At 42.6% G+C, this 17,789-nt stretch overlaps 1 protein-coding gene and 1 long non-coding RNA gene across 3 annotated transcripts; one reads left to right on the forward strand and one right to left on the reverse strand.

Moving 5' to 3' along the window:
• Window positions 1-1,368: 1,368 nt before the first annotated feature.
• LOC124390225 (multiple inositol polyphosphate phosphatase 1-like) lies at window positions 1,369-5,354 on the forward strand. The gene is made up of 5 exons (XM_046856045.1): window positions 1,369-1,977; window positions 2,565-2,759; window positions 3,041-3,138; window positions 3,717-3,847; window positions 4,554-5,354. Exons 1-5 carry the CDS (start codon window positions 1,401-1,403, stop codon window positions 4,909-4,911), a joined length of 1,359 nt encoding a protein of 452 aa, XP_046712001.1. The 5' UTR covers window positions 1,369-1,400; the 3' UTR covers window positions 4,912-5,354.
• A 1,077-nt stretch (window positions 5,355-6,431) lies between these two features.
• LOC124390325 lies at window positions 6,432-7,368 on the reverse strand. Of its 2 annotated transcripts, none has more exons than XR_006926723.1 (3): window positions 7,154-7,368; window positions 6,710-6,769; window positions 6,432-6,536 (listed from the first exon to the last, which is right to left on the reverse strand). It is a non-coding gene; the product is annotated as an uncharacterized LOC124390325 (long non-coding RNA). The 2 variants fall into 2 exon arrangements; XR_006926722.1 differs by having other exon boundaries at window positions 6,432-6,467; window positions 7,154-7,362.
• Between the last annotated feature and the right edge of the window lie 10,421 nt (window positions 7,369-17,789).

Genomic DNA, 17,789 nt, shown 5'->3' on the forward strand with positions numbered 1-17,789 from the left:
TTTTCACACACACTTAAAACTTTTGCACAGTATCGGGTGTGTATTGTGTGTATTGTGTGTATTGTGTGTAATGTGTGTACATTTTGCTCTATTCTGTAGAATAAACTGGTTTTTCCAGTGACACCAGAAAACAAAACCCAGTCTCAGTGACTTACTACAGTGACGTAGGTAGAAGTAAAGAAAGAAGGAAAGAAAGAAAGAGAGACTGATATTCATAGACAGAGCGAGCGAGTGTTGCTGGTAGAGATGGAGAGATAGAGAGATAGAGAGATGGAGAGATAGAGTAAATATATGGAAATGTTGGTATTTAAAAAAACAGAATGATTGAGAGAATATAAAGAAAGAAGGAAACAGATTCATATCAATGAGATCAGAAACTTTAATAAACACGAGCATTAAACAGAATAAAGCAGGAGTTATTAAAGACTGTGTTTTACTAAATTAATGTTTTATACTCTGAAATTACATTTTTTACAAGTAATTTATTAATTAATTTTTAAAGGATATATTAATAAATCTAGTAATATTCGTTTTTTTTAATATTAGTAAATTAGAAATAGTTGTTAGATGTGTAAATAAAATGTTTTGTTTCATTGTGGCAGTTTTTATTGTATTAAAATCTAATCGTGGTTTTATTTTTAACAAATTAATACATTTCTTAATCAAATAAAATCCAACAAAATCCTTAAAAACATTGAAAATCTGGTTTCTAAACATTTATAAGCACAGAGCGCCCCCTATTGGTATTACACCGTACTAAACTTGACTCACGCTCACATTTGTCTCATCCATAAACTGAGCAGCGGACAGTAGTTAGGGGCCTTGCTCAGGGGCCCGTGAGTGGGAGCTTTACTGTACTGTATACCTACATACTCCTTTAAATACCGTTTATCCAAATAGTTATTCTCTTTATCTTTGATTAAATGATTGTTGTGTATTATATAACACCGCTACACTGCGGTCACTTATTTATATTAATAATGTAATTATTAATAATTTATATTTATAGTATATTTTGTGCAACTCAAAGTATAGAACCTAATAATCATATTACTCTAACATCAGTAATACTTCTGTAATACTTATAGAACAATAACATCTATCTATTCTATCTATAACATCTAAATTCCAGCCAGCGGCTGGTTACAAGTAGCGAATGAGACCGAAGGTGGGCGGGGCTTGTGCAAAAGGATTTTATCGATTGAAACTGATAGCCACGTGACCTGATTTCATTTGATCCTTTGAGTTAGAAAAGTGTGATTAGATTGGCCACTCATAATGAAAAAGGGGGTTGGATTTTGTACCACTAACCAATCACAGTGTGAGGAGGCGGGGCTTGGTGTTAAGACTGAACCTGAGCAGGGACAGAGGATTCAGTCGAGTGACATTTCAGCATTACGATGGGTTCACTGTGTTTATTTTTTATCCTGATTCATCTACACTGCGCTTCTGTTGTACTTTCCACATCATGGTGCAACGTGACGTCGCCGCTCGGACCCGTTCCCGCCAACGCGCTCTATTTCAACACCAAAAGCCGTTATGAAGAAGTGAACCCTTATCTCATATCCAATATCTCGGCCATCAACGATTCCTGGGTGAAGCCTCCATATCCAGAGTGCAAAGCCGTCCATCTGAGCGTCATCGCCCGACACGGAACACGGTACCCCACCTCAGGGAACATCAAGAAAATGATCCAGTTTTCCAAGCTGGTGAAGAGCCAAGCTGACCTGAGCTGCGTCAGGGAGCTCGAGACCTGGAAGATGTGGTACAAGGAGGACATGGATGGGCGGCTGGTGGAGAAAGGACGTTCAGATCACAGACACTTGGCTCAGAGGCTGGTCAAATCGTTTCCAACACTGTTCACGAAGGAGAACCTGGAAACAAGACGGGTGAAGTTCCTCACCAGTTCTAAGCACAGATGTATCAACAGCACGCTGGCTTTCAAACACGGAGTCGTGGAGGCTCTTAGAGTTCCAGGTGATGTTTATTAAACATTATTTCCCTCTGCCCTGCTCATTCGCCCCCTGCCTTCTAAACAGGACAGGATTTTAGGTCAACATGAGGACCAGCTAGAAGCTGAGTTTGCACACTTGCTGCCCTTCTGCCCTGCCTTTGAGTGTGTGTGTGTGTGTGTGTGTGTGTGTGTGTGTGTGTGTGTGTGTGTGTGTGTTTGTGTGTGTGTGTGTTTAAAGTTGAGGGTCTAAGTTGAAAGTGCAACACAAACATGTTTACTGTGACTTGTGTGCACAGTTCACTGGTGTGTGTGTGTGTGTGTGTGTGTGTGTGTGTGTGTGGGTGAGCCTAAGACTGACAAAACTCCTCCTTCACTAAAACTGACACACCGACAAGCCACGCCTCCTTCACTAAGACTGACACATCGATGCCATGCCTCTTCACGAAGACTGACACACATAGGACATGCCTCCTTCTCTCACATTCACATCTAATGGCCATGCCACTTTTTTTTTAAAACTAACCTATAGAGGCCATGCCTCGTTCACTGAGAATTCCAGACATACACATACAGACCCCACCTCCTCACTCAGTTCTTCATATCTGTGTAGGTATGGATTTGCAGCACACTGTTAACGACGAGTTGATGCGTTTTTTCGATCGATGTCAGCGTTTGGTGGAGACGGTGGAGAAAAACAAAGACGCCGTGAAGGAGGTGACCCTTTTCAACAATGGCCCGGAGATGAAGAGAGTGCAGGAGAAACTTGCCGACCGATTACAGCTCCCGTACATCAATGTCACTTCAGGCTAGTGTGAAAGTTTTAATTCGCAAAATTTACTTCATTATACAGTATAACATGGACGCAACATTATCTACAAACTAGCCAGCTAACCAGCTAAACGAGTTAGCATATTGAGCATTAGAGTTCTCGCTGTGAAAGAGAGAGTAAAATCATGCTAACGTTAAGTAAAGAAAGGTTATTCTAAGCTCCACACTACCACCATCATGCTTCACAGCAGAGTTGTGGTGTGTCATGTGATCAATTTAGTGATCAGCTGATCAATTTATGGAGGATTTCTGTTCCAGACTCGGTGGAGACGGTGTTTTATCTGTGTGCATACGAGTTCACCATCCACGGCGTGAATTCGCCCTGGTGCCGTTTACTGGACGATGCCGACGCTCGGGTATGAACACCGCGACGCTCAAACACTACAGCGGGAAGGTTTTATTGTGAATATTTTCTATCCCATATTTCAGACTGAATTATGTTAATAATTTAATTTATAATGTAATTTTATTATTATTGATTTTTTTTTTTACCAGAACGTTTTTTGACACATTTGTTTTTCTTTATTCGAAAGTAAAGTTTCTACATATTTTTAAATAAATTAAATAGAGTTTATTATAATAATAATTTTTTTATACATATGTATTTTTATATTTTATATCCATATTAATTTATATTTTATTTGTGTTTGTTGTTTTATTTAATATCTAGTTGAAATTATTTATTTATTAAAAATTGTTTGATTTAATATTTAGTTAAAATGATTAATTAATTGTGTTTTGTTGTTTATTCACATACGTTGTATTTGTTATGAATTTGTTTGTAAGATTCCAGTATTCAGTTAAATTTAGTTGAAATGTACTGATGAATGTGTATGAAATGATTTGGTTTTATTTGGAGGGATGTTTGTGGCTGTAATGTGAGGTTGTGTAAGCGACTTTGTGTTGTTTTTGCGTATTGTTTGTTGGTAAACAGGTGCTGGAGTACTCTGGGGATCTGAAGCAGTTTTGGAAACGTGGTTTTGGTCACGAGATTAACAGTAAATCGAGCTGCGTTCTCTTCCACGACTTGTTCAACCGCCTTGACGCGGTCGCCCGCAACATCACGTAAACAAGCTTAGATTTATTATCAATCATCGTCATCATCAACAACAACAACAACAACAATAATAATAATAATAACAACAATAATAATAATAATAACAATAATAATAATAACAATAATAATAATAATAATAATAATTACAACAACAATAATAAAACGTTGATGGATTTCGCAGTTTTAATAAAAAAATAGAGTTTGGCATGAAAATAAAATAAAAATAATATAAAAAGAAATAGAACGATTTTAATAGTAATTTTAATATAATTATTTGTAATAAATTATTAATATAAATCCGAATAATTTTTTGACTGACAGATAAAATGACTGACTGACAGACTGATTCACACAAGGAATGAAGGACTAATTGACTAAATCATTAATTGATTGATTGATTGATTGGTTGGTTGGTTGGTTGGTTGACTAACAGACTGACTGGCTGATTTATTTTTTTTTCGTTCGGTTGATTGACTGCCTGACTGATTGAATAACTGATGTACAGACTAATAGACAGACAGACAGACAGACAGACAGACAGACAGACAGATAGATAGGCTGACTGATTAAATGATTAACTAATCATTTATTTGATTGATTCGTTGACTGATTGACAGGAATAAACACAAACGTACTGAATTAGTTACATATGTACTTAATAAGTTAGTTAATTAATTATTGCATTATTTTTTATTTGTGTGTGTGTGTGTGTAGGTCTGGTGGGTATGTCTCGGATGTGGTGATGGTGCAGGTGGGCCATGCTGAGACGTTACTGCCCCTGCTCACACTGCTGGACTTGTTTAAAGACAAAGTTCCTCTAAACTCCACCAACTTCTCCTCTCATCGGTCCCGAGCGTTCCGCAGCGGTGTGATTGTACCGTACGCCGCCAACCTGGTGATGGCGCTGTTCGACTGCCCCGACGGTATACGGGTGCAAGCGAGGCTCAACGAACAACCTTTAAGCCTGCCGGGCCTCAACAACCTTTCACCTCTGTACCAGGATTTGAGGAAACGATACGAGCAGCTGCTGCAGGGATGCGACCAGAACACAGTGTGCAAGATGAACAGCTAGGAGAAAACTCGTACATTTTATCCGTTTATAGTTACATCTGCTTACCTACAGCAACTGTAAACCCTCGTTCCCTCACCAGCATCTCATTATTCTCTTTCTCAGACACTGAGACTCCTTCCATTAATGTTACATAAACATCTCCTTACAGAAGAAAATCAACTACACATCTTACTACACTGTTAGCAAGCTGTTGCTATAAAAACCATAGCATTAATATAAACCTGCACTATCGTCAGAGACGCTGTAACAGAAAATTAATTAACATCTTCTGACCAATCAGAGCGCAGAATTCAGCAGCACTACTGTGACATAGTAACATTTTAGTCTTCAATATTAAAGACAGACAAATTACAATTATTAATTTGTGGAGTGTGGATTAATTTAATTATCTTACACACACACACACACACACACACACACACACACACCAGTCTAAAGTGCTATTACATCTGTATTATACAAATTAAATACTGTGCTGTACTCGGATTGCGTGTCTTTCTCTCTCTCTCACACACACACACACACACACACACACACACACACACACACACACAGATCACACCTGACTCAGGCATGATGCAAGACTCTGAAACCTGCTGTAATTAAAGGAGCAGTGCTGCTACTAATACACAATAAAAATCAAAAGATTTTTAATAATTATAAATATAATATAAAACTAAATTATTATAAATAATGTTTGTATGTAGTATATATACATTTTTATCTGTTTTAAATGTACCTTAAATTATTACTTTGAAAGTTTTTAAAACTCTAATCAACATGGACAAATATGGATGTTTCATGCAAATATGTGTTTATTATTAGTCAAGTGAAGTTTATTTCTATTGCGCTTTTCACAACACACATCGTCTCAAAGCAGCTTTAAAGAAATCAGCAGTTAAGGTGAATGGTGTGTGTTTATCCCTGATGATCACCATGGAGACTGTGGTGAAGGAAAAACTCCCTTAGATGTTCTGAGGAAGAAACCTTGAGAGGAACCAGACTCAAAAGCAGAACCTCATCCTCATTTGGGTGACATCAAGAGTGTGATTATAGTCTTTACACACTACAGAACACTGGAGAGTGAGAACTAACATGAGCACTGGAGTGTGTGATTATGACTGATGATCTTTCTACAGTCTTTTACAGTCTTTATGGTTATAAAACTAGGAGCTACTGAGCAACTCATAAAATAGTTCAACATTTCAGATCATCACAGATCCAACACCAGCTTCTCCATGCCAGAGCCTTTAAACACTCAAGGAGGTCCAGTGTCCAGACTCCACATGAAGTGGGATCCAATTGGCTCTGGTACGTCTCTAGATGGTTCGGGATGTTTGTCGGCATCTACCTCATCATACCCTCATCGCCTTTGGGATTGCACTATAGACCTGATGCCATGTGCCAAGTTGCCAAAGGGTCGAGTTTACCCGCTGTTCGTCTCAGAGTGCACATGTAGCGGCTGTTCCTCTGCGTTGTGTTAATTTTTGATGGTAAATAAGGATTTTCCACACAAAAGCTGGTTTGGCGGGAAGATTTATTTTCTGTGCCTCTCTCTGTGTAGCAAAACATATAACCAGACAGGCACTGTTATCTGCAATTCTCATTTAGTCTGCCTCTCTCCTCTAGTGCCATTGCGGGAAAGAGCAGAGTAACACAAACACTCACACTTTACAAAACACATTATATAAAATTAATTCACAACCATATAATTATCAAAGAAATATGCAACAGCATTGTAATTATTAGGTAGAAATATACAACAGTATTATTGTCTCATAGATACCAATTGACATACCTGTGTAGCAAAACATATAACCAGACAGGCACTGTTATCTGCAATTCTCATTTAGTCTGCCTGTTAACCACAAAATGTATATTAAGTACACCAGGTAATTACCAACAGAACTCACAATAAATGCAGAGTATAATAGATATCAATAAACTAGGATTTATCGTTAGTGTGCCCCGAAAATACACGTAACCATTACTTATTTGAGATGTTAGCCGCTTAGCTGCTAACACATCTCTCACACGTGCAACGCACACGCCTCATTGCAATCTCACAATGCTCTGCTCACTTGTTAACAATACTCAAACTACATTTACCACATTAAAAACTTGAACTAATGGTCAAATATAACATCACATAGAATACTCTCTCACATTTAATCATTTAAACATAACATGAACACTTATAACACTGTTTAACACCAGAGAAACCGGGCTCATGAAATCGTACCTCTCTCCTCTAGTGCCATTGCGGGAAAGAGGACGAACTGCTAATTGCGCTGCGAATTGAACCACTCACTACGTATGACGTGAGCTGGCGTACATACCTTATTTAATAAAAGCCCGTAAAGATTTCAAAATAAAATACCCCAAAACAGATGGTAATAAAAACAAATAATATAATAAAAAAATAACAAAAATTATAATCTGGTGTAACAACATATCCCTGCTACACACAGCTATGGAGACATATATGCAAGAAGCCTTAAAACAGGGCTTCATCACCCCATTCTCTTCTCCAGCAGCTTCCAGTTTCTTTTTTGTGGAGAAGGAGGACGGCAGTCTCTGGACGTGTAAAGATTATCAAAATCTCAACTCCCAAATAATACAACTCCCTTACCCGCTCCCTCTGGTCCCGGCTGCTGTAGAAGACCTCCATGGAGCCCGATTCTTCACCAAGCTAGACCTCCGGAGTGCTTACAACTTGGTGCTTATATGCAAGGGCAATGAATGGAAGTCTAATTGAACATCGGGGTCATGTCACCCAAGTCCTGGAATGATTATGAGTGCACCACCTCTACTTGAAGCTGGAGAAGTGCGAGTTCCACCAATCCAATGTACAGTTCCTGGGGTACGGCATCAGACCTTTGGGGGTACAAATGGGCCAGGGGAAGGTCAAGGCAGTTCTGGACTGGCCTCGTCCGGGTTCCACGAAAGAGCTCCAACGCTTCCTGGGATTCCCTATTGGAGGTTTATTAGTAATTTTAGTTTGGTCACTGCCTCGCTCATCCCGCTCCTGAAGGGAAAGGCCAAAACCATTGTCTGGAACCAGGAGGCCAAGGAGGCCTTTATAGAGCTCAAACAGAGGTTCAGTACCGCCCCTCTCCGACACCGGAATCCCCAATTTCCATTCATAGTGGATGTGGATGCCTCCTCAACTGGTGTAGGGGCTGCCCTTTTCGAACATACGGGTAACGCCTCCACGCCTGCAACCCTATGCCTTCTCAAAGAAACTCTATCCCGCCTCCATTTACGGTGATCACCGATCACAAGAGCCTCCAATACTTCTGGGAAGCTAGACGCAGGCCAGATGGGGGTTATTTTTTACCCACTTTTACTACACTATCACCTATTGTTCCACCCAACCTCATCCTCAGTCCTATTGTGTGGAATTCAGATGAGGAATTTTGAACAGCAACCCATGTGGAACCTGCCCCACCAGAATGCCCTGGAGGACATTTGTCCCAAGGACCTGCCATCAACCCCTGCTGAGATCAGTCCATGAGGCTCCAGACTAAGGCCACCTGGGAGGCAGACCCTCCTTGTGCTCCAATTTCGCTACTGGTAGCCCGGTATGATCGAAAACGTTGCAAGGTACATCCAAGGCTGCTCTGTCTGTGTCATTTTAAAAACACCCTGCCACTTACCAGTGGGAAAACTGGTTTCCCTACCAACCCCACAACGACCTTGGTCTCATCTGGGAATCGATTTCGTCACTGATCTGCCGAACACTGATGGCAACACCTGCATCCTGGTAGCTGTAGATTGCTTTTCCAAAGCCTGCAGATTGGCTCCCCTCCAAAATCTGCCTATGGCCCTAGAAACCGCTGAGGTACTTTTCCCAACACGTGTTTCGGAATTTTGGCCTCCCGGAAGAAATTGAGTCAGACAGGGTCCTTAGTTTTAAGTCCCACATGTGGAAGGCGTTCTTTAAGCTACTCATTGTTACTGTTAACCTGTCCTCTGGCTATCACCCACAGACAGAGCGGAAGATACAGGAGCTTGGACGCTACTTCCAATCCTACTGCCACCAGGATCAGAACAGTTGGAACAGGTTCTTCCCGTGGGCCAAGTACTCACAAAAATCCCTACACCAAGAAAATACAGACTTGACCGCATTTCAGTGTGTACTCGGCTTCCAACCTCCACTGTTCCCCTGGACGGATTAACCTTTGAATGTCCCCGTGGTGTATCACTGGTTCCGAGAGAGCGAGAGAGTCTGGGAGTCGGCACACGTCTCCAAAGAGCTCTCAGGACCACAAAAAGGTTTGCAGATCCTCTGAGATCGAAAGCACCTCTCTACCAACCAGGAGACACACAAGGTGTGGTTGTCGATCCAAGATCTGCGCCTCCAACCGTCCTGCAGGAAGATCAGTCCACATTACATCAGGCCGTTTCTGCGGTGTATCAACAATGTGTCCTATCAGCTCGACCTCCCTCCCAGGTACCACATCCACCCTACTTTCCATGTGTCGCTCCTAAAGCTCTTTTCTCCCCCTGCCACAGAGAACCCTGGAGCTACCAACCATCCTCCTCTTTCTGAGGTGCTGGATCAACCCTTTATTTACACTGTCCATAAGATTCTAGAGTCTCGACGTCAGGGCCCTACGCTAAAATACCTTGTTGATGGTGAGGGGTATGGACCAGAGGAGCGCTCCTGGTTCCCCAGACAGAACATCCTGGACTCAGCACTCCTGGAGGAGTTTCACCTCAATCATCCCAATCACCTGGCGCCGGGTTAAAGCGTCAGGAGCCGCCTCTGGAGCAGGGGGTAATGTCAGAGAGCCACCCTCCAATGCTCAACACTCTCGATCAGCCTCTACCTTCTACTAAATCACCTACACCTGTTCCATTTACCCATCCCCTTTAAAAGTTCCCTCTTCCCCATCACTTGCCGTCCAATCTACGATAAATTTACCTTAGATCATCCTGCTCCTGTAATCTCATAAGTTGCCTATGCTCCTTGCTATGCTTCTTGTAAAGCATGCCACAGTTAAGTCCATTGTTTCCTGCACTCCCGTTTTTTACTCTTCTGTGTTTTTCCTGTCAAAGAGTAATAAACGACACCTTGTTTTACACCCCGGTTTTCCACGCCTTGTGTATCTGTGACAATATCATTTAGGGGTTTAGTGAGATAAATCAGGCAGGTTATTTGTGAATCTTTCCTCAGTGGTTAAAACAATAGTCCTACCAAGTCGATAACGTGGTGAAACACGGCTAATCTGCTCTACCAGTAGTGTGTACAATATGAGGTAATGGTCTGTGATGTCACCACTCTGAGGTAATATATCTATATCAGTGATGTCTGCTCTGTGGGATATTATTAAGTCTAGTGTGTCATGAAAATTAGTCAAACCAAACTCAACATAGAGCATGAAGACAAAATATTCTTGTAAATGCTTTAAAGTAATTGTGGTGTTTAAAATTAAGTAAATCATCAGGACACCAAACGGAACTTATGTTATGTTTCCACACGGACAGTGTTAATTATCTCATTTTTTTCTAAAACTCTGAAATGCACTGTTTTTGACCAACTGCCTGTCTGTGTCTTACTAAACAACCTCCATGATCCAGACCAGTCTGGCTTCAAAGTGGTACTTTCCACAGAGACAGCCTGTTATCTGTACTCATCCTCCTCAACCTTTCAGCAGCATTTGACATGATCAACCACAAGACTCTTTTGTCTACCCTTTAGGAGCCGTGGTATCTGTGCCGCAGCATGGGGATGGTTTGCTTCCTACCTGGAAGGTCGCTCATACCAGGTAACATGGAGCGGGTGCACATCTGCCCCCACGCACTGGTGTCCCACAAGGCTCAGTAATTGTTCCCCATCTTTTTTCCCTTTATACCCACTCTATTGGTAAAGTCATACCTTACATGAGTTTTCTTACCACCGCTATGCTGATGACACTCAACTCATCTTCTCTTTCCCTCCCACGGATACCACAGCTTCTGCTTGGATCTCGGCATGCTTGGCGGACATATCTTCATGGATGAGTGCTCATTAACTAAAACTAAAACTAAAACCGAACTGCTGTTCATCGCAGGTGATTAATCTCCAGGTCAAGATCTCTGAATATCTCTCCATAACTCACTGCTCTCCCCTTCAGCCACTGCTTGCAACCTTGGGGTGACCATGGACAATCAACTGTCCTTCTCCTCACATGTTTGTTCATTTCTTCTCTACAACATCAGAAGAATTTACATTAATTAATTATTATTAGAATAAATAATATGTTTATAAAATTTGCATTAATTATATAATCAAAATTATATATATAGATAGATAGATAGATAGATAGATAGATAGATAGATAGATAGATAGATAGATAGATAGATAGATAGATAGATAGATATAGCATGAATTTGTTCGTAAGATGTTACTATGTTCGTTAAGTCAAGTCAAGTCAAGTTTATTTGTATAGCGCTTTTCACAACAGACATTGTCTCAAAGCAGCTTTACACAAATCAACAGTGAAGGTGAATGGTGTGAATTTGTCCCTGATGAGCAAGCCGTGGCGACTGTGGCAAGGAAAAACTCCCTTAGATGTTATGAGGAAGAAACCTTGAGAGGAACCAGACTCAAAAGGGGAACCCATCCTCATCTGGGTGACATCAAGAGTTTGATCATAAATCTTTCAACAATACAGAACACTGGACAGTGAGAACTAACATGATTACTGGAGTATAAGATTATAAGTGATGTTCTTTCTGCAGTCTTATACAGTCTATATGGTTAGTAGCTCCTAGTTTTATGAGCTCAGCATTTGTGATCACCACAGATCCAGCATCAGCTTCTCCATGCCAGAGCCTTTAAACACTCCAGGAGGTCCAATGTCAAAACTCCACACATGTAGCGGGATCCAAATGGCACTGGTACGTCTCTAGATGGTTCGGGATGTTTGTGAGTTCGGCATCTACTTCTTCAAAGGTCCGTAATCATCACGAGGTGGGACGTTATTGACCACGCATATCTCCTAATGATATAAGAGCTATAAATTCTAACAAATTAGCAATAAAATATACTAAAACAAATCGAAATAATCAAAGTACTGTACAATTTTTAAAAATAATGTGAATATGTATAAATAATGTGAATATATATAAATATATTAAATCTTTCTATTCTATTTATATTTTTTTACATATTAATTCTAATCGGCTTACAAAAGTCTAGGGCAGGAACACCTTTTCAGAAATCTAGAAAAAAAATTAAATAATTACACTGAGGATCTAATAAGAGCACAAAGAAATGATGTAATAGTTTTATGTCAAGCTTTTACACGACTCACTATCGCCACCTGCTGGACCTCTCTCTTTCTCCCTCATTTCTCTCACCCCTTTTTTCCTCCCCCTTTTTTTCTCTCTCTCTCTCTCTCTCTCTCTCTCTCTCTCTCTCTCTCTCTCCCACCTCTCTCTTTGTCTTTTTCTTTCTCTGTCTTACGCACTTTATAACCGAATAGCACACACTGTAATGTACACTAACAAGCTGTATTACATTGTGTTGCAAATTCTAACACACCAAAAACACTCTCACACACTGCATCTGTATCTGTAAATAAATATATATTTGTATATCTGTACATAAATGTATGACTGTATGTAAATGTAAATCTCTGTATATAACTATATATCTATATAAGTGTATCAGTGGTGGCGGTCAGGGTCAGTAAATCCTTCTCTGCTGGACAAAACATTATCAGAAGCACTGACCTACATTTACAACCTAAACTTTCTTTCGGCTGGGGGCGCCACAGCAGATCATCCGGATGTTTGATTTGGCACATGTTTTAATGCTGGAGGCCCTTCCTAACACAACCCTCCCCATTTATCCGGGCTTGGGACCAGCACTAAGGCTTGTGCAACCCTAATGGCTGGGGTTGGTTCCCTGAGCGGGGATCGAACCCAGGCCGCAGCGGTGAGAGTGCCGCATCCTAACCACTAGACCACCAGGGAACCCACCTACATTTACAACCTAAACTCTAATATTTGTTTCATGAAATGTTATTAATTTATTCCCAACAGTTTACTCTCTTCATTTCATAACGTTTCTCTTGGCTGCACTGTATGTGGATGTTAGATTTTTTGTCCAATCAGGTTTTAGCTTCCATGTGCTGCCATGTCAATCTGCCCTGTACCTTAAACTATATTAGCAATGGGTCTGTTTCTTTAACCAATCAGATTTTAAATTCACCTCATTTTTTCCATCCTTTTACAGCCAAGTTTGACTAGCAAACCACGTCTGCATCGCTCTGCATATATATCTGGTGCAAAATGGTGCTACTTTCACTTTGTATCCCGCCTTACGCAACATATAGACATCGGAGCAACGGGTGTCCCTGTGTACCACCGCCGAACACTCCAAGAACTCAGAAACAACCCCAACAACACAATAAACGATGATCTGCGGCAGAAGCTACACAACCTCTGCGTGTTTTGAGAACCAGGCCTCCAGACCGTCGTCGCCTGCAGCGGATGGATGGCGAAGGGGGAATCGAAAACGCTGTGTGGGGAAGCGGAAGCGTGGAAAGTGGGCGGGTGCTAGTGCTAGGCTAAAAGCTAACCCTAGCCGGCCTGCTCTACCATCTCTTCTGCTGGCAAATGTCTACTCCCTGGACAATAGATTAGACTACATCAGACTCCAACAAGCTACTCGACTTGAGTACAGACACTGCTGCGTCTCTGTGTTCACTGAGACGTGGCTGATCGACAGAGTTCCGGACGCTGCCGTTCAGCTGGACGGGCTAGCCGCGTTTCATGCCAACAGAAATGCAGCTCTGTGTGGTAAGACTCGCAGCGGTGGTCTGTGTGTTTACACCAACACGGAATGGTGTAAGAACTCTGTCCTCGTTTCCACCTACTGCTCATGGCTGTTCAAGTTTGTGGTTGTAAAATGTAGACCTTTTTATTTACTACGGGAATTCACCACCGCTATTGTGCTCAGAGTGTACATTCCACCTAGCACTAATGCTAAGAAAGTGCTCAGTGTACCCTGTGGGACCATTAGCAAACTACAAAACAGACACCCTGACGGATTGTTTATTGTCACCGGAAATTTCAACCATGCAAATCTCAGGACTGTGCTCCCTAAATTTAACCAGAATGTGGACTTTGCAACTAGAGGAGAAAACATGCTGGATGTTGTTTACACAAACATCCCGGGCGCATACCAGGCGAAGCCCCGAACCCACCTCGGTTACTCAGACCACATCTCTGTTATGCTGATCCCAGCATACAGACCACTCAGCAGGCATTCAAAACCAGCTCAACAGCAGGTGAAAACCTGGCCAGCAGGATCCATGTCTGTTCTCCAGGACTGCTTTGAATGCACTGACTGCGACATGTTCAGCTGCAACCAACGGCGATTTCATCAATTTGGAGGAGTACACATCAACAGTGACCAGCTACCTCAGCAAGTGCGTTAATGACGTGACCATCTCCAAGACCATAACTACACGCTCCAAAAAGAAGCCGTGGATGACCGTCAAGGTGCGTGCGCAAGAGACTCCACCTTCAGAGCATGGGACAAGACGGCCTTAAGGACAGCGTGGGCCAAACTGTCCCATGCCATCAGAGAGGCGAAGCGCGCACACGCCAAGAGAATTCACGGCCACTTCCAGGAGAGCGGAGACACACGGCGCATGTGGCAGGGCATCCAGGCGATGCCACATAAACAGCGCCATTGTTCCTACGTGCTTCAAGACGACAACCATCGTTCCCATGCCAAAGAAGTCTACTGTCTCCTGCCTCAATGACTATCGTTCCGTCGTGCTCACAACCATCATGATGAAATGCTTCGAGAGGCTCGTCATTAGGCACGTCAAAACCCAGCTACCACCCTCACTAGACCCCATGCAGTTCACGTATAGTCCAAACTGTTTCACGGAAGATGCCATCTCCACGACCCTTCATCTGGCCCTCACCCATCTGGACAACAAGGACTCATATGTACGAATGCTGTTCATAGACTTCAACTCAGCATTCAACACAATTATCCCTCAGCAGCTGAGAAGTTGAGCCTACTGGCCTTGAACACCTCCCTCTGTAACTGGATCCTGGACCTCCTGACTGGGAGACCTCAGTCAGTCCGGATCAGAAACAGCATCTCCAGCACCAGCACACACTGAGCACTGGCACACCTCAGGGCTGTGTGCTCAGCCCACTGCTGTTCACTCTGCTGACTTACGACTGTGTAGCAATGCACAACTCGAATCACATAATCAAGTTTCATCAGCAGGAACAATGAGTCAGCATACAGAGAGGAGGTGCAACGGTTAACAGCCTGGTGTGGCGCGATCAACCTCTCTCTGAACGTTGACAAAACGTGGTTGTTGACTTCAGGAGAACACAGAGTGACCATTCTCCACTGAACATCAATGGATCCTCCATGGAGATTGTCAAGAGCACCAAATTTCTTGTTGATCAGTTGGTGGATAACCTCACCTGGTCACTCAACACCAGCTCCACCACCAAGAAAGCCCAGCAGCATCTCTACTTCCTGAGAAGGCTGAGGAAATCTCATCTTCCTCCCCCCATCTTGACTATGTTCTACAGTGGACCACTGAGAGCATCCTGAGCTGCTGCATCACTGCCTGGTTTGGGAACTGCACCATCTCGGATCGCAAGACCCTACAGAGAATAGTGAGAACATATCTATCTATATATATATATATATATATATATGTATATATCTGTATATCTGTATATATCTGCATTTCTATCTATCTATCTATCTATCTATCTATCTATCTATCTATCTATCTATCTATCTATCTATCTATCTATCTATCTATCTATCTATCTATCTATCTATCTATCTATCTATCTATGCATATTTGTATATAATTGTATACTGATATGTGTGAAACAGAAACTTCCCCAATGAACTAACCATGTGACGACTTTGTATGAGTATTTGTGTGTGTGTGTGTGTGTGTGTGTGTGTGTGTGTGTGTGTGTGTGTGAGAGAGTAGGTGTATGTATATGAGTTTGTATGTGTATTTGATTGTGTATGTGTCTGTGAGTGTGTGTGTGTGTGTGTGTGTGTGTGTGTGTGTGAGAGAGAGAGAGAGTATGTGTATGTATATGAGTTTCTATGTGTATTTGATTGTGTATGTGATTGTGAGTGTATATATGTGTGTGTGTGTGTGTGTGTGTGTGTGTGTGTGTGTGTGTGTGTTTGTGTGTGTGTAGTCAGGCTCTTCGATTGTAACGTGCATTACAGAAACTTCCCCAATGAACCGATCACGTGACCACTTTGACAGGGTCGAAGCGCCGCCATCTTGCGACCTCGGTGTTCCTCCGCTTCCTCGCGCACACTCCGGTCCCGTTTGTGCTCCGTGTACTGGACGGACTGTTCTTTTAGATTCTATAAATTCCTGTATAATTATAGATGATTTTAAATAGCGATTTCTTTTCGCTGTGTGAATTTGTGAAGAGAACCCCAGCCCTCGAGACACGATAACGAAACGGCGGTTGTTTGAATTCAGGGCTCTATTTGTTGTGTCGGCGGAGGGCTACGGGTGTTTAATTCAGCCAGATCTAGCTTCTTTTTTCCTCCGCTGGAAGCCATGATGGAAGTTTGAGAGAGAGTTGAGCCGGAGAACGAGCGGTAGAAGGAGAGCCGGGGAAGAGAGGACGGAACACGGCCAGAGGAACACGGAGAGACACGAGATGAGCCCCTTCGACGGGTTCGCGGCGTGGAGGTGCCTGTGAGGCGTGCGAGCGCGGGGCTCGGTGTGCGCGGCCAGGGGCGAGGTGGTGGAGGGGGCGAGAGGAGAAGCGTTTTTCGTGTCGGAAATCGCGTCGACCTTCTGGACGGTGGAGATGATCAGCGCTCTCAGGGACGAGCTTCGGGCTTAGAGAAGAGAAGAAAAGAAGGTTGAGGAGAAAGAAATGGAGGTCTGGAGTGATTGAAGGTGCACTCAGGAGTGAAAAAGGGACGCTTTGTGGACCCCCCCGATGGAGAGGTTTTCGTGGCCGGTTCGGAGGTAAAATCACGGCGGGTCTGATGCTCTGCGTTTGGGCTCCTGGAGGATCGGAGAGCCCCTTTCTCTCCTGGAGGATTGGGACACTCAGGATTTCAGCTTTCGTTCTTCTCTCGACGACCATCCTGATCAGCTTTAGGACACATTTATAACCTGTGCAGCCTTCACTGGAATTAGTGCTATGTGTGTGACAGACATCAGACAGTCTGCTTCAGGCCTGCACCAATCCGGAACCGGAACCCGACCGCTTTAGGACGTTAAACATCTCAATTATAACCTGAAATCATCCTCATTCTGACAGCTGATTGGATAGTTTTCTGTTCTGAAGATTCAAGGCCTGGAGATCTGTCTCTCTCTCTATCACACACACACACACACACACACACACACGCACACACGCACACACACAGAGCTTCATTAATCCTAATACTAAAATTCTAATCCAGACGACACCGTGACCAGTCTGGTCCGAACATCTATCCATAAAAACAAAAATCCACTCACTTGATTCCAAGTGAACTCGTAACATCGATTTAATTCTGATCTGAACTTTTCCAGAGAACCAAACACACTGGATCTATTGTTCAGATTCCGTATTCTGGAATAATTCTAATCTTGCTGTACTGGAGCAGATCTTCATCCTATCAGAGTCCCAAGAACCTGTAAGGAACGTCCCAGTGAAATCCAGGCTTCACATCCTGTCTCCATTTTTTTATTTTTTTTTCTTCAGCAGAAAGTAAAAAAGGCCCAGGTTTGGACTTCAAACGGCGTCTTTATGTCCGCGCTCGGCGGATTTGAGAACTTTATGGACACCGAATCAATGGAGGTTTCTCTACGGAGGATCTGAGCGTGTCGTACAGTACACGTGGAAATTAATC

This window comes from Silurus meridionalis, chromosome 8, assembly GCF_014805685.1.
Source record: "Silurus meridionalis isolate SWU-2019-XX chromosome 8, ASM1480568v1, whole genome shotgun sequence".
NCBI classification, from domain to species: domain Eukaryota; kingdom Metazoa; phylum Chordata; class Actinopteri; order Siluriformes; family Siluridae; genus Silurus; species Silurus meridionalis.